The sequence below is a fragment of the Panicum virgatum genome, chromosome 5N (genome assembly GCF_016808335.1).
Source record: "Panicum virgatum strain AP13 chromosome 5N, P.virgatum_v5, whole genome shotgun sequence".
Taxonomy (NCBI): domain Eukaryota; kingdom Viridiplantae; phylum Streptophyta; class Magnoliopsida; order Poales; family Poaceae; genus Panicum; species Panicum virgatum.
In genome coordinates this window covers 54,763,145-54,786,932 of record NC_053149.1, presented here as the reverse complement: position 1 = coordinate 54,786,932, position 23,788 = coordinate 54,763,145, and the positions used below count along the sequence as shown (strand labels likewise).

Sequence of the window (23,788 nt, the reverse complement as noted above, 5' to 3'; positions counted from 1 at the left end):
GCCACATGGCATGCCACATCGGCTTCGGATGCACGCGTGGCGCGTTTGGGACCTAGGATGAACCACTTAAAGGACTTTAGGGATCCAATTAGACGATTTGAGAGTTTGGGGACCTAAGCAGAATGTAGCTACAAGTTCGGGGACCTGGGGTGCAATTTACTCCACTTAAAAAGGCATCAAGACAGCTCAGCTATGCAGCCATCACTCATCATCAGTAATTTTGGGTCTACACTCTACAATGATCGGACTATATATAGATACGTAAACGTGAGTGGTAGATTTAGCAATGGTAACGTCGAAAGCAAATTGGTAACTTTAGACCGTATAAACAGTTATGCTGACTCATTGGTCTTGTGCATACACGAACAAAATTTACTGCTGACCTAAGACTAGCTGCAATTGTGTCCATCTGTAAATACTAAATATCATTGTGCAAGTTGGGGATCAACCTGTTCTAGCTAATTTTCAAGGTTTTAAATAGGCGGCTATAGCTGCCGCTATCTTCCGCTATAGTCTTTTCGGAGAGCTATCACTAGTAGAAATAACCCGCTATAATCGGCTATAGTCCGCTATATCTGGCTATAGTTTCCGCTATCAGAATTTTAGGATCCTTGCCGCTAAATGTCATACGCCGATATTTAAAACATTGCTAATTTCTAATGCCTTGTTTGAAAGAAGAGGATTAATAGACACAATAATATATAATCCTTATATTTGAGGGGAAATTAATTAATTTATGAATTAATCCTCAACGGTTTGGTTATATTCACAGTAAATACATACACCTGAATGCATGAAACTGTACGAGAGGGCCGGTTGCACCCAGAGCACCGTGATTTTTTCAGTACACTTCATACTAGCTAGTACTACGCGATATGCATGTCTTATGTACTTACGATTTTGACCATTATACCCTTCTCACTTAACTTGGGCGGCTAAATGACTAAATCTCATGGTACGGGATGTGCGGTTGTCTGTCTCGTGAATAACACTGGCGTTGAAAGAATTGTATTGGTGGACAATAGGTAAGGGTTATTTCTTTCTGGTACTTCAAAGTGATGTGACACTTCAACTGTTTGGGACGACGTGATCTTCTGAAGATAATAGTTTCCAGTTCCAAATCAATGCTTGTTGCAAAATCAAGTCGCCAGTGGCCGTGGCTAGTGATAAGAACACACGCAAAACAAGTCCTAGCTAGCCTATATATACAAGCAAGCCCGCATTTGTTTCTCTGCCGAAAAAATAGAACAAGTTGGACATGTTTAACACACACGTTGATCTTGAAACAAGCAGCAATAATTAAGGCAATATGAAAGAAATCATGTCAAGAAATATGCTAATTCAGTTTGTTTTAGCGAGCATATATTTCTCTCCTTTGTTTAATTTGTTAACGGTTTCAAACCGCAGCTGCCTCTGTTTGGAAGCGTCACACCATGTGTGAATCACGATCGACCTTATGTTAACTTGGTGCACACTATACATGCATCGAAGCAAATGGTGGACAGGATGCATTGATGCATAGTATATTGCTTCTCCAAGGAATTGAATATACATGATGCCAAATTGAATAAGAAAATATGTAGTGCTTCAGGGGGGAAAGGTCAAAATGAAATTAGAAAACATCAAAATTCGAAACATATATAAAACGCGTGCCCTAGGAAATACTGAAAAGGGCATCGTGCATTCGTGCTGTTACATTGTTGGCTCATGTGTCATGCAAACGCTTTGCGACGGCTCATAAAGAGTTGGCCATTTGTTCAGGACTGAACCGCTGATGAAAGCACAAAACTTTCAGAAGATAAGTGCCATAGAAGAAAGAAAGGATAATGCTGAAAGTGGCTCCATTCAATGGGTACCTTTGATCAAGACATCACATGATGTAAGTACAAAGACAGACAACATACGTATTTTAGAAAGATGAGTAGTTCTCAAGCGCATTCTAAAAATCAAGGTGAATAATGCATATGTCGCTTGCCTCCCCAACGGCATGAAAGGCTTCTTGCGTCAACGCAAAAGGAACGAACTTTTTTCCTCTCTTTAAAAGGATGGCTAAAGCTTTTGCTTTGCCTTAATATTATTAGAAGAGAGAATTGGCCCAAAGGGAAGAACTTACAGGGGTAGAAGCAACATCGATCCTTGTCAAGACAAAAAATTGTCCCTTACAGTAGTTGTAAATCATGGCAAATTGGAAAAACCGGCAGAATGGGAGAGTACATATAAAGTTTTAGCCGTGCGATGATTTCATACCTTACCTGTTAAGATTTCAGAAAGAATAAAAGGTGGGGGTTTCTATTCCTCAAAAAATTGAAAAGGAAAAACTTGGCGAGCTGAGTCTAGTTATGTTTGATTTGCTTTGCTTTGCCACTTGCATTGCTAATAATATGTACTATAAGCAGGTGGCTTATATATTTGCTGCTTCTTTTGCTCAAAACCAGAAAAACAAGTAGCTGAAAACTTTCATCGTTTTATATTGGCAGATAAAGAAAGAGATGAAAAACAGGTGGTCGGTTTCATGCAGGTCAGTATCATCACAATCACTGCTAGCTAGGTCAAATGAAGGAGCTGCTTAATGTGGCAGCAAAGGGTGGGCATATACATAGGCGATTTGACATTTAAATTCTGCCCACCAACCAAAATGATATTGCGTGTTGTCGAACAGCTAGTATCTAGGGGCGGTGTGCAAGCATGGCGTGTGTATCTCCTCTTAATGTGACATACTCTTCCACTGAAGAACACTGAAACGAAGAAACTATCGATGTATCGGCCCCGGCGGACTTCTTGCTTTGTTGAGCTGTGGACGCGCAGGTAGGACATGATTCTCCGGGCGAAAGCCTCGCCGGCTTCCTGCTGGTGGTGATGACAACGGCGTCTGAGGGCGTCATTCTCTCTGTTGTGGGTGTCATCTTGGAGCCCATCCTTTCTGCGCGGGTTTCTCCGGGTGAAAACCATGTCCACTTGTTGGACGAGCGAAGGCGGCGCCCTTGGCGTCGTTACCTTCTTGAAAGGGTCGTTGGTGGAGACACTTCTCGGCCAGGCGGTGGAAGGCTTTCCGGTGGTTTTGGTGGGGTGGCTTGGTGCAGATGGCGAGCTCCAAGGGGTTGCCTAGCTCTTGTGGCAGCGACCAAAATCATACTGGCGGCTGGGGGTTGTCACATGGGTGTTGGATCTGGCTGCTTGCAGCGGACTGCGGCGGTTGACATTGCTTGTCAATTGTCAGTGCGGCGTGGGACTGCGTCGGAAGGCGGCGCTTGCGACACCATCATCGAGGGACGGCTTGGCTTGCAGCGGACTGCGGCGGGTTGCTTAGCTTTGCTCGGTAACTCCGGTGTGGTACATCGTCGAAAGATGGCGCAAGCGACAACTTGGCTTGCTAGTATGGTGGCGGAGGCTATTGCGTGTGTGGCGCAACGTGATGCAATCGTTTGGCGGCCGCGGTTCGGCTGTTTGATGGGGATCTTGAAACACGTGGCAACACCATTCATCATCCTGATGGCGACTTAAGTAACGGATACGTGACACGGAGTATTGTGGAGGACGTGGCGAGGCCCCCGCGTGCGGTGTCTTCTGCATGGCGACGAGAGCGAGGAGGTCTAGCGGCGGGTGTGGCGAGGCCCCCGCGTGTTGTGTCATCGCGGTGGTGACGGCGAGACAGCCTGCGAGAGGTCCGAATTCGGCGGTTTTCACTCTGTCAGATGGTGTTTGGTGGGGCAGCGGCACTACAGCGACAGGTCGTGCATAGCGGTGGCCTTCTCGGCGTGGTGCGGTCTGTTTTCCTTGACTTCTTATCGGCGCGGGATCGTGTTTTGACGGGGACTTCCTAGGCAAGAGGGTTTGACTGTCGTGACAATTTGGCTTACTCGGCCGCCGTGACTCTGCAGTTTTGAGTTTATCCGGGTTGATGCCCCACTCCATCCGAGTGAGAGTTGAGGTGTGGAGTTACTCGGGAGAGTCGAGTTGCGCCCGTGTTGACATCCCAATCCAACCGGGTGTATCTTCTTTTTTTTATTTCTTTTCTTTTTTCTGCCTATGGTCTCCCAGGACTGTAGTCTTGTATTTTCTGCTATATCAATAGAAACTCGCACTATCTTGTGCGCTTCGTTCAAAAAAAAATGTAGATGGGATGCAACTTGGAGCATTTTGAGTATAATACAAGAGCAGAGCTCTGAACGAACATCGAGAGAAGGATACAGAGAACAAAATATATAAATGTTGTCTTATGTAAGCATGATATATGTTATCCTATCTATCAATATGATGTTGTTCCAATGAAGAACTAAGAAAAGACGAAACTATCTATCAATATGCTATTGAGGTAGGACGGTAAAGAGTTGAACACTTGACACCCAAAAAAATTGAGAAGTGTACGTATCACAAGGACTAAATTTCGGGACCAAAAAAGAAGTTTTTTTATTCCAAAAAACACGAACATATATACAAAAGGATGTTGCCGCCCAGGATCGAACTGGAGACCTTCAGTGTGTAAGACTGACGTGATAACCACTACACCACGGCAACTGTTTGTGCTTATATGGCAAGTTAATTTATTTATACTATATAAAACACTGAATGAAAAGAAATCACTAAGCATACCTTCATATTGATTCCAGGGCGAAACATTTGGACGCTCAGTTTGGAAATGCTGCTGAAGCACCTGGGAGTTAATCCTTTTGATAATGTGTTCTAAAATTTACCAACACCACGCCTATCTCAAAAGAACACTCATCCCAAATATATAAACATTATGCAAATCTGGTCCCAATTAATGGTGACATTATTCAGATATTACAGATTTGAACCTGGGATCTAGGCCACCATGTACATTCTGAAAAAAAAAATCCAGGATTCCCTGTAAGTTAGCACAACTACATATAGGATGAAAAATTTAATACATCCGGAACAAAATTCTGGCTACAGAGGGCTTCCTGAATGTCCTATACACAAATGCAAAGAACATCTTGTTGATCGACAGGATTGCCTGGTCTAATATACAGGTATGTGCCCACTTGTTCAGGTATGGAAAATCAACAGCATAATCGAATATGCGCCTGCAGAGAGATAACTGCACGTGTTCAGTCTTTGCAGCAAAGTTTTACATGATATGCAAAATACATAACATATTGGCAACTAAGATAGATATGGAAGCTAGATCCATAAAATATGAATACCACACAGTTTCGCAATGATGGAAATGAATTTGTTTCAGCATTTATTAGTGCATTTTCAAAACGATGACGTTGTTCTCAATGCCGCCCTTTGATTTATTTTAAACAGAAATGCTTGAGAGCACCATCTCTGAGGTAAGAACAACAAAACTTATATTACTGCACAAATTACCTAAGTAACGCCTGAGGTAACTGCCAGGTGAACTTAAGAACTGATTAACTTATGAACTGTTCCAACTTCGGAATTTGCAAACCCCTCGACGTCCTTGATCAAACGACATGCGAATCGATTCCACCATGAAGGATACAGCAGGAGTTGCAGACAACTCATTTTCCCGTTCCTGTTGATATGGGTCTAATAAATACATGCATACATGGAGGTAACAACAAAATAATGGGCAAGTATGCTTACCAATTCAGCCAGTCTCTCTTCAAAGCTACTCTCAGTAGTAATAGTTGGCATAAATACTTTCTGATAAGCTTTCCTCAAACTCCGTACCTCGATTTATGAAAATTCCATGTCAGTCTGACAGTCTCACAAGATAGCCAAATGTGCTTAGTTGCAACCTTCTAGGCCCTAGTGTTATTAAGGATGTCCTGTAGTTTTTAAAATGCATTGGAAATTTCGTTTATTGCAAAAGTTTCATTATTCCCAGATGTCTTTCCAATAAAGCACTAAATTACTGAAGCAACAGCCAACTGCTACCCTAGTGTGAACAATCGTTGAATTTGATAACATGCTAAACAAATACTGATACCAATGAATAACATAGTAGACATATGCATATACCCTCACAAAAAACTCTAATTAAAATACCAAAAGTAGCGAATTACTGTGGAAAACTGCATCTTATTAAAAGGATTCCAAATTTTCAGTAATATATGAAAACCTCTTGGTCAGAGAATCCATTGCGCCTAAGACCTTCAAGATTCAGACCACGAAGCTCTGCTCTATCACCTGCAACCATCATGTACCTTGGCACATCTTGTGCAACCTGATTCAAATTGGAAGAATGAATTTTGATAAAATGTAAAGAAAACTTGATACTCAAAAGGTTAAACACTGCAAGTGTCAACACTAGGTGGCTACTACTATATAGTGGCAACTACAATTCCATCAGGATTCAACAAGCCCAGAGGGGAAAGGAAACAAGTATGGAAACAACTATCAAATGCTTGATATCAGACATGAGAGACTCCTTGGTGAGAAAATCCAGCGTAATTGATAATCCCTGAACTCAATACAATCATGTATCTATTCCTCAGAAAACACCGTAACATCAAGTTCATTCTGATTCTCCTCGTTTCTAGTTTCCCATCTTTATTTTGTGAGAGTGCAGTTTTATCATACTTTTCAGACGTGGTTTATACAAAGACATGAACTATCATTTTCTTTACCACAAAAATGATGTTATGATGGTCCACTGCAAGTAATGCAGATCAAATTTCAACATACCACAGAGCCTCCACCAAGAAATGAGTATGACCCAATATGACAAAATTGATGGACAACAACAGCTCCTGCAGTGTGAGTACAGTCCTGGGAAAAAAATCATTTTTAAGACAAAAGTGGCCTATCAACCCAGTTGATGAGAAATAGCTAGCATAGTAAAATTATTACTCACTTCAACAACTACATGGCCAGCAAACAGAGTATTATTAGCAAAGATGTTATTGTTACCAATCTTGCAATCATGAGCTATATGGCACGAACCCATTACAAGATTATTATCACCAATAACCTGCAAAACAGATCCCTCAAAGTCAGACAGGTGACGTAAGCATCGTGAAAACTATTGTAATCAAACAAGAAACCTCAATACCGTGCAGTCACAAGATTTGGAAGAACGATGAATGGAGCAGTACTCTCTGATCTCATTATTTCTACCAATATGTAGAAAGCATTCATCTCCAGTCTAAACAAGAGGAAAAGGGCATTAATAGTTTGCACAGAAAATAGCATTTCAAGTAGCCAAAAAACATAATCATTGTCTACTATGAGAAGTGTGCATGTGTGAGCCTAAATTTTTTCATTCACTGGTCCACAAGAGCCATTGGTTCTAAAGTTCATAATTCACAGATACTTTATAATTTTATGTATAAATGGTAAGTAAACTCTATGTCATGTGGTAATTTTGTCACAGCACCTGCTACTTTGTAGTGACTACAAATTTAAAAAAGCTAACCTTATATTTCAAATCTTGGCATTTTATACCAACAGTAGCATAGTGTCCGATGACGTTGTTTTCCCCAATAACTGTCTGGCCGGGGATATCTGCACCAATAATAGCACCACTGCCAGAAAATTAAATTCCACAGTATGAATTGGGACAGATTTATGTTGTTCACATATCACATTGTGAGATATATTAGTAGATTGCGGTATGATGCACTATCCTTGAATTTTACATATTGAGACATAGAGTGCTGTTAGCTATGGCTAAGCTGTTTAGAAACAAAGATTTCAAAGTAACTCTATGTGGTGAGTTCAATCTGTTAGAACTATTGGATCACTAGAAGCAAATCGAGAGGGGTAAAGGTAGCTTTACGGAGAAGAAAAACTTTCTGGTAGTAGCCGTCGTTGCCTGTCATTGCGCCGCGGTTGTCAGTGGCAACACGGTTGGAGAAGAGGTCGCAAAGGCGTGGCGACAGCTTGGCGGCAATGGTCGTGGCAGTGGTGACGCAGTGAAGACCGGTGATGGCGTCGGTGGGCTTCCCGCCGCGGCAGCGCCCCGCTAGATCGGATTAGGGCAGCGCCCAATGCCCTTTCTTGGCGCGCCCGGCATTGTTGCCCAGCTCGCGGAGGGCCTTCGCGCTCGCGGGCCAACGCACGCTCGCGCGGCCCACCAAGCAGAGCGCCAGTCCGCGGCCCAACTCGCGCGTTGGCAGCCCATTCGGCTCGGCCTGGGCAGCCGCGGCCCAGCAGTGCGTCACCCCCCCGGAGCTCGATCTCGTCCGTCCAAACGAATCCGACGGCCGAGCGTGCATATTGGAGATATAAAGGAGCGCTGGTTTCAGCCGAAACCCTAACCCAAGGGCATTCGCCCCTCTCTCAGTCCGAGCCGCCGGCAGCGCCGGCGCCGGCGGTCACCGGCGCGTCGCGCCTTGGCCTTGCCGTGGCCACGAGCAAGCCCGGGACTTCACTTCGTTTCACTTCCGGCTCGGTGCTCTGCCGCGCCTGTGGCGTCCGGAAGGGACGGTGGCCCTCGTGTGGCTACTCGCCGGCGCGCGCCGGCGCCTTTGTTCTTTCCCGCACGGCGTCGAGCGACCGCCGGCGGAGGTGACCGGCGGCGTGAGGACCATCTAGATACCGCCGGTCCTTTCCTTTAGGGTTAGGGTAGGGTCTTTTCTTTTCTTCTTTCAACTTCGATTCGAGATCGAATTGCATTCTTTTGTTTCTGTTTCTTTCGATTCGCGAACGAATCCTTTTTGCCATCTCGATCTACTCTCTAGATCGGCTCTTGATACCATTGTTAGAATTATTGGATCACTAGAAGCAAATCGAGAGGGGTAAAGGTAGCTTTACAGAGAAGAAAAACTTTCTGGTAGTAGTCGTCGTTGCCTGTCATTGCACCGCGGTTGTCAGTGGCAACGCGGTTGGAGAAGAGGTCGCAGAGGCGTGGCGATAGCTTGGCGGCGATGGTCGTGGCAGTGGTGACGCAGTGAAGACCGGTGATGGCGTCGGTGGGCTTCCCGCCGCGACAGCGCCCCGCTAGATCGGATTAGGGTATTTAGATCGGATTAGGGTATTGAGGTGTGGGAACAGCAGCGAGTGGCGGCAGTGAACCCCATACCCAGTGCTGTAGTCCCCACCTCCTCTGTATACATGGCGCTGCGCGACAGGGGCCCACCAGCCGTCTATTGGGCTGGGCGTCCCGCGAGTCAAGGGCCCAATTGGCCGTTGGGCCAACTGGTGGAGATCAACACTAACACAATCTCCTTGATTATTTTCTCATCAAAAAGTTGTCATGGTCTTTGTTCAGTGCTGCAGAGTCTGGAGGGAGTGATACTCCAACCAAGATAGAGAAGCAACGACACACAAACAATTTCCAATTGCCAACGAGAAACATCCCCAAATCAAAATACTGGTCTTGGAGCTCCATCTCATCTACTGTTATAAAGATATTCAGACTATGGTAACAAACAATCTAAGCTTAATTTGATTGTACTTTTATTCCACAGAAGATGTTCAATACATCTTCATCTTTCTTTGATTCAATTATATTTAAAAATATGGAGTTCCAATGGAGGTCAATGCAAGCATCAACATAGTTACAAAAGGGGTGGAAATCAGGAGAAACAAAATGTGAAAAGATGATATCTCACGTTTGAACAATGCATCCCTCCCCTAGCTCAGTGTCTCCCACGACATGGCTCCCAGCATGTAATTGACAGGCATCACCAACCCTGGCTGAAGGCCCTACCGTGCAAAAGGGCCCTATCGAGACACCCTGCAAATTGGTTCAAGCCACATACAGACACTGAGTTTTGTAAAGTTAAAAAAAGAGGGTATATTACAAAAACACCTAATACACTGTAGATGGAATAAGGATTCCGGAAGTATTATCTTGGATTGTTAGCATTTGTATCAGGCAAGCAGACAGAAATAACTAGCAAGCACGCCCCCTGCATGAGCCTAATAGAACAGCCCAAGCAACGGCAGTCCCATCAGAAGACACATAAGTGCAGGGCTGGCACATGATTTGCGCCACCACTATAACGAATCAAAGCAGCGAGCGATCAGTGAGTGGGAGGCTTTTTATTTGTCGAAAAAGCACGCGGGAGGCTTTTTATTTGTCGAACAAGCACGCGGGAGGATTCACCTGGCCGATGACCGCATCGGGGTGGACGACGGCGGCGGGGTGGATGAAGCTCCCGGACGCTTCCCGCGCCGCTCCCTGCGAAACACCTGCATGCCACGGTGCTCGTGAGAATGAGGAAAGCGATCTGACGCGAGCGGCTGATGCGATTTAGGATTTAGGCTGATGCGATCAGAAGAGATAAGGGGGTGGTGAGAGGGAGCGGGAGCGAGACCGAGCGTACTCGCATGGAGAAGGCGCGTGGCAGTGGTCTGGGGGAGACACGGGAGCAGCAGCCGCGAGGCGCGGGCGGCGGCGGCGGCGGACATGGGAGCAGAGGGTTTGCTTTGGGGCGGAAGGGGAAACGGACCGCCGGGGTTGACGTCAGCCGTGCTTGGGGTTTTCGGGAAGCTGTCGCGTGCATCAGCATATCCTGCGGCGAGGCCGCACGGGCGCAGAGAGAGCCACAGGGACGGACATGTGTTTCTGGGTTAAGGGTGTGTTTAGATCGCTTTGCATTTTATATTTTTGTGTTTTTTAAGAAATTTTTTAATATTTAAAGTATTAAATGTAGACTAATTACAAATCTCATCTGTAAACTACGAGACGAATCTAATGAGCCTAATTAATTTATTATTAGAGTATGTTTACTGTAGTATTACTGCAACAATTTAGTATATAATCCCGTCATAATTAGACTCATTAGATTCGTCTCGCGATTTACAGTCCATTTGTATAATGCGATTTATTTTTTTACTATATTTAATATATCATATAAGTGATTTATAAAAATTTTGTATTTTGTGTTTTGATATCCGGCCAAATTTGCCAGCTGCCAACTGGGCCTCCGCGCTGATTTGATTGCTTCCGTAGCCGCTGCGGCCGGCGGCGAACATTTTTGGTGCTAAAGATGCTAAAAAAAACATTTTTGGTGCTAAACGTGACTGCATATACATGTTATCAGCACCTGCACGCTGGTATTTCATTTCCTTAAGATAAACATTTGATCCACGATTACTATATTAGTATATAGTACAAACTTGAATCATCACATTAGCATTCAGAATTTCTTATAGTTACAGTTTTGCATCGCATAGATAAAATCATACTCTAACAAATGAAAGACACTGCATAAAAGATGAAGGGAGTACTACTAAGTAGAACTAAAAGGTATAGCTCAATAAAATTATGTATAACTCATCTATTGGAAATTTTGAGTTGAAATGAGATAAATACAATATAAGTGCGCTCTCCATTTTTAAAGTTAAAATTCCTATCTCCTTACATCTATAAGTAAGCTAAAAATAGATATGTGTGTACTTGTGGGTGTGTGGGGTGGGTGGGGGTGGGGATAGGGATGGGGGTGGTAGTTGTAAATGAACAAAACGAAAGAAAAATAGAGTGCAGTATACTTAATTGGTTAGGACTATGATCATGTGAGGTAGCATATGCGAAACTAGAGAGTAATGAAGGTATCAAATAGCAGATAAAAGGTGAAAGATACTAATATTCGAATAAAAACTATGGTATAACGAAAGCAAATAATACAAGCTAAAAAGGCCTGCGGCTTTGTCGCGCGAAGTTTGTATCCCATATTGTAGTATTGTAGTTGATGCGAACTTTAGTTGATGCATGTAGTATTTTTTTAAGAAAAGTTAATATAAATCCCTCACTTTGTTATATAGGTGTCATGGTCTACAGCACAAGGTATCGATTGGTATACATTTTGGGCATTCTATTATCATGACGCTATTGTTTAAGTAGCATATTATTTTGGATATTGAAATGGAGTTATGACATTTGTTGTTGTATTTGTTATGATGAAAGAAGAGTAAAATAATTATTAGGGAGGCATGAGCATAATTAGTCGAAAAATTAATGCATTTGCAAAATCATGTTGAATTAATGAACGTGTTATTTTTTAAGTAGTAGTGATTATATTAGAATATGATGCGTTATTGTAGATGTGGTATGAGAAGCTATAAAACAATGGTGGTACAATATTATATTTTTAAGCAAAATAAGATGTTATGTTGAATGAATTACGAGAATGATTTGAATTTATAAAACCTTTGTAGATTTTGAAATTCTAGGCAACTTCTGTTTTGATCACTTGATTTTAAGTTGTGTTCAAATTGTAGGTACAACGGGTTGCATTTAAGCGTTTGTGCAAATGAATTGTGAAAGTATTTTGAATTTTAAAATTTCTCTATAATAAAGTTGTAGTTTTTGGATGGTTGAGAAAGTTTTGAATCTAGCGCATTACGGTGTTCAAATTATACATATAATGTTGCTCGTGTACAAGTAATAGATGGAACGAGATGTGGTTTGATTTAATTAAAATTCGATAGTTTTTGTAAAAATATTCCGAGAGATTATCAGGATGGCGGGTTGATTTTATAAAACTTAAGGTTTTTTCTTGCCAATTTTTCTTGAACCTAAACTTTTGGACTGCGGCTTGATTTCAGAAAAAAGTTGATGACTTTTCTCAAAATTTTGAGAGAGAAGGGCAGACCACGAGTTGTTTGTCCTTATGTTCGAAGGTTTTTTTTAAATAACAAAAAATGCACGAATTGAACTGTTCGTCGGGCCGATCCACAGGGAAATGGCCACGACGTGGCCACGTGGCCATGAAAATAAAAATAAAAGTATGCAGAGAATGGTTATAGTAAGAGCACACGTCCACAACCTTCGCATCATGGTGCATAGAAACGTGACCTTATATGATACTCCCTCCGTTCTAAATTGTTTCGTTTGACTTTTTTTACTCCAAATTTGACCAGTCGTCTTATTCAAAAAATTTATGTAGATATAGTCAAATTTAAGTCATTCTGAAGGACCTTTTGTTAATAAAACATGCCACAACAAAAGAAGTGATATTTTGCATAAATTTTTGAATAAGACGAGTGGTCAAACTTAGGGTTGAAAAAGTCAAACGAACTACAATTTGGAACAGAGGGAGTATAAATTTGTTTACTTTGTTTAGTTCTCAAAATTTTACATGCGTTACAATAATTTTGAATGTGCGACCACTAATTTAGAGTATTAAATATGAATAACTGACAAAATTCATTCCATAACTCCCGATGAAATCACGAGAGGAATCTAATAAACCTAATTATACAATGATTAGACAATGTTGTGCTATAATAAACAACCTCTAATGATGAATTAATTAGATTTAATAGATTCATCTTACGATTTCCGGTCCATCCATATATTTAGTTTTATAATTAATTTATGTTTAATATTTTTAATTAGTGTTGCAAACGTAGCCAAAAAATTTTGCTCAAATTTTCTTTTTTTTTGCTAACTAAACTGGCAGTCGTACTTTGACAGAAATGGATTGGACCCTCCACCTTCGGGGACGTCGATTCGGTTCCACCCCACTCGGCCACTCCAGCAGCCCACCAAACCAACGGTACGCAAAACCAGTGCCGACACGACACGCATTTTTCGATCGGAACATATCATAGCCGTCCATCCGACTCGTTGCCACGGCTCCAGATGCCCCGGATTCCCGACCCCACGAGCGCCTCACTCCCCAGTCCCCCCGAGGGACCGCTGACGGACGAAATTCCAAGCCTACCCCTCCCTTCCCCTCGGCGCCAAGCGGCCCAAATGAACCAAACCGCTACCAAAGAGGTAATTAGCTCGAACGCCCAAGGCTAGCCGTAATTGTGAGCTTCATCGCAGAAATGGTAAAAAAAAAAAAGAACCCAGCAGCCCGACACTGAGGCGAGAGGATATGAGCTCGCGTAGGAGTGCGGCTAGGGTTTCTCACTTTCTCCTTGTCAAACTCTCCCCACCCTTCCCCCCTGTCTCCAACCCCTCGCGCCGCCGCCGCCGCCGCCCAAAACCCTACCCTCCTCTCCCCCCTCCCCAGCTCCTCCTCTTATTCTAATGGCGGCCCAACCCGTCCGGCGAAGCTGCTAGTGCTTGTATCCAGTCCCTTCATCAGGTACCCCGGACCCCACTGCAGCCCCCACTCCCGGCGCCGCCGCTGTCATGGCCACCCTCAACCCGTTCGACCTCCTCGGCGCCGACGACGGCGACGACCCGTCGCAGCTGATTGCCGCCGCGGCGGCGGCGGCGCAGAAGGCCGAGGCGAAGAAGGCCGCCGCGGCGCCTGCTGGGAAGGCGGCCCAGCCCGCGGCGGCCGCCAAGTTCCCGACTAAGCCCGCTCCCCCCTCGCAGGCTGGTGAGTTGTGATTGCTAGGATGCTAGATCTGGGGTTCTGGGCGCCTTGCGATACTCTTGGATTAGTACAAGCTTTTTGAAGATGTTTAGAGCATGTTTTAGCGTTGTTCTTCAAAAAGAGCATGTTTTAGCGTTAAGTTCTGAACTAACTATCCCTCCCTGAGGATGCGTCATGCCAGTTGCATACTCTGATTATATGACTTGTAAAGGTGTTAGCTTTGCACTGCCGGGAAGTGAAGTTTATACCTTTCTTCAGGCCTGATGTTATGCTGGGACTTCAAATAGATTTTATTACCTCCATTTCCTGAAAGCACGAATGCTCAAATAAACTCATGACCCGTACTTGTTTCAGTGAGAGATGCACGCGGTGGTGGTGCACCAGCTCGTGGTGGCTATGTCCGTGGTGAACGTGGCCGTGGCAGAGGTGGACGGGGATATGGCCAGAACCGCGACTTCGGTGGTGAAACTGCCAATGGCTTCCAGGGAGGTTATGGTGGCGGAGGCTTTGGGGATGGTGCTGTAACTGGTGGAGCTGAAGGGGAAAGGGAGAGAGGCCCTCGCCCCCCTTACCGTGGAGGAGGCAGACGTGGTGGCTACAGGAATGGTGAGTTTGGTGATGACTCTGAGAGGCCACCTCGGAGAAACTATGAACGCCACAGTGGAACTGGCCGTGGGTATGAGATGAAGCGTGATGGCGCAGGGCGTGGGAACTGGGGAACTGCCACTGATGAAGTTCTTGCCCAGTAAGGGGAACAAATACTTATTGTTTGTCTCTGCTTTTATGTAGCATTATTTTTTTCTTCTGATATATGCATTTGGGGAGGTGAACTTTACTAATGCAATCATGTGTTTGTAGGGAAACTGAGGAAGCTCTCAAGGTGGAGGAGGGTGCTCCTATTGCTGAGAAACAGGGCGAGCAGAATGACGCCCCGGCTGCTGATGAGAACAAAGATAACAAGGATGCTGCTGCTGAGGAGGAAGAAAAGGAAGAGGACAAGGTAACAACTTATTCAATTTTTAATTCCACTTGATGTTTAATGAGCAGTGCTCGCACAGTTGTGAGCATGTGTAATGTAACAACCTTGATAAGACTGGAAGATCTATTTGCCATTGTAGAAAACATCCTTGATTTCTGAGTCCAGGATATCCAGATCACTCAGTGTAACTGTTAAACTTCGAACTTAGTTAGCCAGTTTAACTTCCAAATACAGTGACAAGTAGCTTGGCCTTTGTTATACTAAATCTTCGAGAAGCCAATTTTCTATTGGTGCTTAATTTCCTTGTCTTGTTATTAATCACATTTTCATCCTGAGGTATCCTGTCAAGAAACATATTCTATATATAACTGTAACATATTTTTCCCCCAAACAATCTAGTGCCCCATTTCCTCTCCTTTTTTGTACAGTAATATTGCTGCTGATCTATCTATTTTCTAATGTTGAATCATACAGGAGATGACTCTGGAGGAGTTTGAGAAAATAAGGGAGGAGAAGAGGAAAGCACTACTTTCATTGAAGACTGAAGAGAGAAAGGTTGAAGTTGATAAGGATCTGCAGTCTCTGCAGCCGCTCTCAAACAAGAAAGAAAATGATGAAGTTTTCATTAAGCTGGTTAGTTTCCTCGATTATGATATCTTGATACCTAAATTCTACTGAGCTTTGCATATGTGCTCATGATTGTAATTTTTGTATTCTTAGGGTTCTGACAAGGATAAGAAGGAAAGTGCTGAGCGTGATGAGCGCGCCAAGAAGGTATGTATAGGTTATCTATGTAGTTGGACAGTTGGTGACATATGGGTTGCACTATACTCGTAGTTGCACATGTTTGGTTTTCTTTGCTGCTATTGTACAATAGGATGTTAATTCCATGTTACATAGATTTTGTTTTAGATTTCTTTATGTTATCTTATTGAATGCTTGAATTGGTTGGATTTTGAACAATCCTCTCGGGATAGGATGTTAATTCTGTGTAAGGTAGATTTTGTTTCAGATTTCTTTAGGTTATCTTCTTATTGAATGCTTAAATTGGATGGATTGTTTATAAGTTACAGAGAATAGAATTTTTAAAGAAATAATCCTGAAGGTGTAAACTTGTGATTGTTTATAACAAGTATTCTGAATCCTTGTGTTACACTAAATCTGATTAAGGGGAAGAAAGAATGGGACAGTCTTAGTGCAATTACCCATAGGATTCTTTCTGGTCCATGGTGTTTCTGATATTTATGTTCTATTTTGTGATTAGTGCTAATGTGGTGGTTATTAAAAATCTGTGATGCAGTCGCTGAGCATCAATGAGTTCCTGAAACCTGCTGAAGGAGAAAGGTACTATGGTGGTCGTGGTCGTGGAAGGGGCCGCGGGGAGCGTGGCGGTTATAGAGGTGGATATGCTGGGGGTTACAATCGTGGCCCAGCTGCTGCCCCATCCATTGAGGATCAAGCTCAGTTCCCAAGCCTTGGTGGGAAGTGAAGGGCGCTTAGTGTCATCATCTCGAGCATTGCATTGTCTACTGGTGTCATCTTTAAATTTTGGCCGACGTTACATTATTGTGCCACGGTTTAACCGGAACAAATAATGGTGTTTCATGTGGCTTTCTTTCACCGTGTGTTACTTGACAATGTATACCGGAGTTGTTTGTCAGAATTAGCCTCTAGTTTTGTTGGCTAGCTTTACCATATTGTTGGAGGTCGGCAATCCTTGAATGTTTCGTTGCCTGCTGCTTTCCTTTCCTTTGTTTTTTTAATCTTTGTGCTTGTGCGATCCGCAATTTGTTTTTTGCTTTTTTAATCTTTAGATGCCGTTTGAGCTGAAACTGCCATCAGCTTTCAGATGGTGGCCACTAGCCTTTGCCTCTGAGGCCTTGTTTAGTTCTTTATGTGTAAACGCAAAAACGTCGTAAACGTATTATTTTGCGAAGGAATCTTATTAATTTGAAGTACTAAATGAAGTCTATTTACAAAACTTTTTGCATGGATGGGTTGTAAATCGCGAGACGATTCTAATGGGTCTACTTAATCCATGATTTGCAATAGTAATGTTACAGTAACCATTTGTTAATTATTAATTAATCATGGATTAATTAGCATCATTAGATTCGTCTCGCGATTTACAATTCATCTATGCAAATTTTTTTACAAATAGACTTCATTTAGTACTTCAAATGACCAAGATTTCTTTGCAAATTTTTTTTGCAAAATGAACTAAACAGGCCCTGAATCTGGTGGGCCTATGTGGAAGTACACTTATCCTGTAAGCCAACAGGCTGATCGAAACAGTACATGATTTTATCTCAAGACTTGTACACTACTAGTACTAGCATTTCATTCAGTAACTATGGGTTATGCCGGCGAATAATAATCTGATCGAAGCTTTAGGGTAACAGCTAAACTCCGTTAGTGTCTATACAGAGTGGTGTTACCTGAAAATGGTCACATCAGTCCATGACGCCCTGGCATGCCGCGGGCACTTCTTGGTGGCCGTAGAGCACCTTGAGGGACCGAAGCCGGCGACCAGAAGGGGGGTGAATATGAGCCGATCAAAATTTCTTCCGAAATTCAAACCGTCGGCCTATATCTCGAAAATCACCCAAGCCCTCAAGCGTTCTGACCAAAGTTTGGAAAAGCTATGCAAAAGCTAAACCAACACAAAAGGCCTCGAATGTGCGAGCGAAACCACGAAGAAAATCGGAAATGAATCGGGAAAACAGCAGACCTCTCTACCTGAACCGGTCTGACCGGTCGTGTGTGTCCAAAGGCGAGCAGACCGGTCTTGCCTACCGGTCTGACCGGTGGCACCCAGAAAATCCCGAAAACTTTGATTCAAACGGTGAATCTCGACCAAACGACCACGAAAATCGATGAAACTTGGGGGATAGCTTCGCCCCTACCCCGTGAACATATCCCCAAGAGATCTCGTCCTAAAGATCAAAGAATCTTGAGAATTCGAGGAGAGATCAAGAAGGATTGGGGTTTTCTCAAAAACTCAAGAACTTCAATTCTGAAAAGCTAGCGATTCCAGAAGGTTGGGCACGAGGCTAGAAGCACGGGAATCACTACAAAGAGCTCGAAGAACCGTCTCGATCATGTGCATCAAAAACGAAACAAAAATCCATCACAAAAGAGCACAAGAGGGACGGAATTGGATTGATTCAAAAGCCCAAAGGACACTAGGAGGATAGGGCATCCTTTCCCAATCAAATCCAACACGAAGTCTCACAAATCCATGGACTAATTCTATTCTAAAGAGAAGAACAGGGGGAGAGAGACACAGGGGCGGCGGCCTGGGAGAAAAAGCAATTCACGGACAAGTTACAAAAGCCACCCGACCTAATACAAGTGAAGGGGTATTTATACCCGCGGAGACCGGTCAGACCGGTTCCATGGACCGGTCAGACCGGTTGGTCTGCAGATTCCCCCTGTACACGATCTCATCTGACGGCTGAGGTTCTTTCTTCGCAACGAAGTCTTCTCCATGATGCCACCATCTTGATGAAGATCTGGTCCACGGTTTTGGAAGGTCCGTGAAACCCGGGTAGATGGCCGGTTTTGAGAAAACCGCAAAAACTCCTCGCGCGAGAAGATTCCCGCCTCCACGCCGTGGCCCTAGACGCCGTTCCCGCTTCGGCCTTTTGACGGCCCTAGACGCCGCTCGACGTCCGTCACCTCCTCGCCCGCAGCGAGGCCCTAGACGCCGTCGACGCCCGTTGACTCCGTCAGTCCCGAGACCGACGCCCGTGCCTCCACGACTTAGCGTCTTCAACCGCCGTCCGCCTCCTTGGTTTTGTGGCGCAAACCAAGAAACCCGCCTTCCGTCGCCGCTTGCGCCCTCGATCCAGGAGTGGACGCCACGGCTGCCGCCCGGCTTGAGCTCATCCACGGCAACTCTCCGTCGACACTCGACGCCCGTGTACCTGCAATCCAAAGACCAAGCGCACGATCACACCGCACGGTTGACAATTCACTCATCACAAGCAAGATAGAGTACTCTCATTCCTCACACCTGACTGTCTGCGAGACTGCGACACGCAGCTTGGCAGCTTGCCAAGAAGGTGTAGTAGGGAGGAACGGTTGATACCCATGGCCCTGCACTCAAATCTCCCTTGCGCGTGGAACGTCCCGATAGAATGTCTTGCACGGTTACCTCCGGGACATCGTCCTGCCCAGATGATGGCTTCTGGTAGATCTTGCTGAATGTTGTGACGACGTCGCGAGTCCCGAACACCCGACCATCCTCCAAGGGTACACGGATTGCCTTTGCTGCAAAAGCTTGTTTTTTTTGAGGGGTCAACCGGGGGGGGGGGGGGGGTGATCCCCCACCTGGGTTTTATATTATCAGTTGGCCCTTAATGACCGGATGAGTGCATACATGGTTGTATGTGTTACATTGTCAAAGAAAAGAGAGAGCACCAATGATCGCCTAAATGCCGATCGGAACTAGGAAGACGGCAGCATCAAGACTGCGCCTCACGTTTACAAGCATACAAAGTTTGCCGCAAAGTCGTCGTCTCCTGCCTGAAGGTGGCACCGTTCCTTCGTTTCCACAACCCCAGCAACAAAGGAGGAGGAAGGTGTCGTAGTGGTTGCGTTCAACGTGCGCCGGCCGAGGGAGCTGACGAATGCTCCTGGCTTCAAGGTCGGCAGGGATCACAAAGCCGAGCGCCCATGCGGCGAAGTCACAGTGGAAGAGCAGGTGCATGGCTGATTCAGGGCATCGACCACACAACTCGCATGTGTCCTCCAGCAAGATCTTCCGGCGGACCAGGTTTGTCTTGCACTGAATCTTCTCATGAACCAGCAGCCAAGCAAAGAATTGGACCCGAGGGGGGGCACAGCTGCTCCAGAATGTACCGAAGGAAGAGTTTGCAGAGGCGCCTATACATTTAAGCTGGGCGTACAAGTCCTTTGTGTGCAGTTTCCCGTCCTCATCGGCAAATGGAGAATGCCTCAAGTCCCTGACATCACAGAGCATTACCTGGGAGAGTTTCCCTTCAAGCACAGCAAGTTCACCAGTGGCCTCAGGTGTTAATCGTGGCACGAGCTGCCCTCGAAGCCCATCAGAAACGGGCAAACGGCCGCAGCAACGGACAGGTCGTCACGTTTGCAATGGCTGTAAAGAGCTGGGAAGCGTTCAGCAAGGCATTCATCTTCCAGCCAGACATCCATCCAAAACGAGGTAGACCGGCCATCTCCAACAGTCACAGACGTGATAGCTTGATACAGTGGCAAGAGGCTGCGCAGGGATTCCCAGTGAGGGCCTTGCAAGTCTCCACTCTCCAGTCATCGAAGCAAGACATGTATGCTGACGGACCCAGGCTGCCAGGATGATTGGCAACTCACATGTAAATTGTGCAGGAGTTTCAGAAGTAGGCAGATGTTTTGGATCGCCAGATCTTTGACTCCAAGCCCGCCCTGAGCACGGCTTTGGCGCACCAAGTCCCAAGCGACCAGACAGTTGGAGCCAGATGCAGTTCCATCACCTGTCCAGAGAAATCCACGGCGCCGTTTATCCATCTTGGAGATTATCCCGGGGGGCAAAGGCACAAACATCATGATGTATGACAACTGACCATCGAGCACAGCGTTGATCAGAACTGTCCTGTCCATTGAGTTAAGAAGAGAGGCTTGCCATCCGGCCAGGTAACGATCTGCCTTGGCGATGTAGGGGTCAAAAGCAGAAAGCTTCAGTTTTTCACATGAGAGTGGTAAGCCAAGGTAGGTCTGAGGGAAACCTTCCTGGCGGCAGCCCAAGATCTCAATGCATTTTGGCACAGTATGAACATCCATGTGCATGGGGACAGCAGTACTCTTATGGTAATTGATGAGGAGGCCTGTCGCAGCTGAGAACTGATCTAGTATGTGTTTGAGGTGCTGAACATCAGAGATTTCCCCCCGTAGTAGAATGAGAGTGTCGTCTGCATACTGAAGAACCGAGCATGGTAGTGTGTGATCCAGAGGGTTGCGCACAGAGTTCTCAAACTTGATGAGGGACTGTAGAACATCGGCCACGAGCAGGAACAAGTATGGTGACATAGGGTCACCTTGGCGTAGTCCTCATTTGCAGGAGAACCAAGGGCCAGGACTTCCGTTTACCAATACTGCAGTGCGAGAGGTGGCGAGGAGCATGTGCACCCAGGACCGCCATTGCTCTGAGAAACCCCTAGCAGCCATGACTTTCATGAGACAGTCCCAATTGACAATATCGAACGCCTTGGCGAAATCCAACTTGAGAACCAGGGTAGGAGCTCGCCTTTTGTGACATAGTTGTAGGATCTCAGCAGCATACACAAAGTTCTCAGCAATGGTTCTCCCTTTCAAGAAGCCCGTTTGATCTTTATCAATCAGCTCAGAGATCTCTTGCTGCATGCGTGTAGTCAGTATCTTGGCCGCAATCTTGACACTGCAGTTCTGTAGGCAAATAGGCCGGAAGGCGTCGACTGACACCGCCCCGGGTTTCTTCGGCAGCAACACCATGTATGATCTGTTGACCCTGTCGAGCTGCACGGAACCATCGAAGAAGCCATGCAGGAGGGCCATGACATCGTCTTTGATTGTGTCCCAGGCAGCCCCATAGAAACTTGGCCCAAAGCCATCCGGACCCGGAGCGCTGTTGCTGTTCATGGAGGGTACAGCAAGCAGCGCCTCCTCGGTAGAGAACTCAGCCGTGAGGCGGTCACTGGCAAGCTTCTGACCCAAGTAGAGCGTGCCGAGGTCAAAGGAGAAGGAGCTGTCCCCAGGTTCACCCAAGATTCCCTTGTAGAACGAAGTGAGCGCAGCAACCTTCCCTTCATGAGCAGTCACCTGTAGACCATCAACTTCAACAACTTTGGTTGTGTTCCGGCGCAAGCGCGGGTGGCATGGGCGTGGAAGAATTGAGTGTTGGAGTCGCCTTCTTTCAGCGCACGTTGCTTCCCACGCTGTTTCCAATAGGCAGCACGCTCCTTGATGGCTTGCGCAAGGCAGGCATGACAGCGATCGCGAACATCCAGTTCCTGAGGGGACAAATCACGGCTTTCTTCCAGGTAATCGAAAAGCATAATTAAGAATTTGCAGTTGTGAATGAGTGTAGGTGGCGCCCTTGTACGCCGAGCCCAAACCTTTGCCGCTGCTCGAGTCATCTTGAGACAGCCGGCCAGACGTCCAGCAGCATCCACATGTGGGGGAGCGTCATGCCATGCAGGGAGTATCGAAGGGAGGAAGGAGGGGTTGCGAAGCCAAGCGTTTTCAAACCGGAAGATGCTCGTTTTCGGGATAGTGGTGGCAACAGTGAGGAGGAGGGGGGGGGGGGGTGTGGTCGGAGGTGGGGCGGATGAGAGTGGTCAATGTGGTATTGGGGAAAGAGCAACATTGTTCAGAGTTAACAAAAACTCGGTCGAGACGTGCGAGCGTGGGGTTTTGGCGCTTGTTACTCCAGGTGTACAGTCAATCGAGTAGCGGGAGCTCGATCACAGCAAGCTAGTCGAGAGTGTCGTTGAAAAGGGAGCACAGGGTGGGGTTTATGCGGCCGGTGTTTTTGTCCGAGACGCCACAGATCAGGTTGAAATCCCCGGCGAGGATACAGGGACCTAGGATATGCGGGCGCAATTCAAGCAGGTCTTCAAGGAAGTGTTTTGAGTCGCGGTGGTCGGACGGGGCGTACTCATTGGTGATGGTGAATTGGTGGGTAGACTCGGTGGAGGAGAAGGTGGTGGTGAGCGTGTGGCGTCTGCTGATGAAACCTTCCAGCGCAAAAGTGGAGGCATTCCAAGCAGTAAGAATCCCGCCGCGGGATCCAGTGGAACTGACAAATTGGATGGTGTTGGCGAAGCTGGGGGAAGAAAGCTGTGAGCTTGGAACTGATCAATGTGGTGTAGCTTAGTCTCTTGTAGACAAATCATAGAGGGTTTAGCAGACACAAAAGCATACTTAACAATAGCACACTTGTCCAGGTAAGGGCGGAGCCAGAATTTGATCATTGGGGGGGCCAAGCAGTGATTGGGGGGCCAACAGTCTTGCCGCAGGCTGCCGCTGGGGTAAGTTCCACTTTTGATAATAGTGTTATAATGATGCTACGGGATCATTAGGGGGGCCAGGCCCCTGCCCGCCCCCCCTTGTCTCCGCCCCTGTGTCCAGGTCGCCTAACCCACGCACATTCCACAACACCACACTGAAATTCTTAAAACGGTTACACATAGCTAACAAACACAGCACCAGGACGCGCTAAGATCTCCGGGAGATCGCCACCAACGATTAGCGAGTTCAGGATAGGCATATTACAAACCAGCCCAAATGGGAGGGCAACGACAGAGATACCAAAGGTACAGCAAGTTCTAGTAAAAAGAGGATACAGTGAGCGAAGCCCACAAGCTGGCAAGGAGTCACCGGCGAGCGCACGTTTGCAGGGCTTGATCATGGGAGCGAAGCAGGCACCACCGGCTTGGCGCTAATCCCGGCAGCAGCAACCATGCGGCGGAGATCGGCAGGCGCGATAGGCAGCTTGGAGCGAGCGAGCATGTTTTTCTTGTCAACAGTTTTCTTCAGCTGCAGGGAGCAAGGGACCAAGGCATTCTTGAGCGCTCTGAGCTGCATCACCTTGTCCGTTGTGTCCACAAAAGTTCCATTGGCCTTCTCAGCAAGGCGACGGCTCTGGCGCGTT

The 23,788-nt window shown here is 45.9% G+C and overlaps 2 protein-coding genes and 1 non-coding gene across 6 annotated transcripts; 1 reads left to right on the top strand and 2 right to left on the bottom strand.

The window, feature by feature from the left end:
* Positions 1 to 4,442: 4,442 nt before the first annotated feature.
* Positions 4,443 to 4,515, bottom strand: TRNAV-UAC. The gene has a single exon. It is a non-coding gene; the product is annotated as a tRNA-Val (tRNA).
* A 188-nt stretch (positions 4,516 to 4,703) lies between these two features.
* Positions 4,704 to 10,397, bottom strand: LOC120674393 (probable acyl-[acyl-carrier-protein]--UDP-N-acetylglucosamine O-acyltransferase, mitochondrial). Of its 4 annotated transcripts, none has more exons than XM_039955573.1 (11): positions 10,206 to 10,397; positions 9,986 to 10,071; positions 9,489 to 9,613; positions 7,349 to 7,457; positions 6,986 to 7,078; positions 6,788 to 6,904; positions 6,619 to 6,702; positions 6,053 to 6,157; positions 5,575 to 5,661; positions 5,335 to 5,503; positions 4,704 to 5,045 (listed from the first exon to the last, which is right to left on the bottom strand). In XM_039955573.1, the coding sequence occupies exons 1-10, from the start codon at positions 10,288 to 10,290 to the stop codon at positions 5,384 to 5,386; spliced, it is 1,011 nt and encodes a 336-aa protein (XP_039811507.1). In that variant the 5' UTR covers positions 10,291 to 10,397; the 3' UTR covers positions 4,704 to 5,045; positions 5,335 to 5,383. The 4 variants fall into 4 exon arrangements, 3 of the variants coding, with proteins under 3 accessions (XP_039811507.1, XP_039811506.1, XP_039811505.1); XM_039955572.1 differs by having other exon boundaries at positions 4,704 to 5,059; positions 10,197 to 10,386; XM_039955571.1 differs by having other exon boundaries at positions 10,197 to 10,383.
* Positions 10,398 to 13,743: 3,346 nt separating this feature from the next.
* Positions 13,744 to 16,887, top strand: LOC120673242 (RGG repeats nuclear RNA binding protein C-like). The gene is made up of 6 exons (XM_039954000.1): positions 13,744 to 14,162; positions 14,514 to 14,904; positions 15,018 to 15,159; positions 15,613 to 15,771; positions 15,859 to 15,912; positions 16,439 to 16,887. Exons 1-6 carry the CDS (start codon positions 13,970 to 13,972, stop codon positions 16,625 to 16,627), a joined length of 1,128 nt encoding a protein of 375 aa, XP_039809934.1. The 5' UTR covers positions 13,744 to 13,969; the 3' UTR covers positions 16,628 to 16,887.
* The last annotated feature ends 6,901 nt before the right edge of the window (positions 16,888 to 23,788 follow it).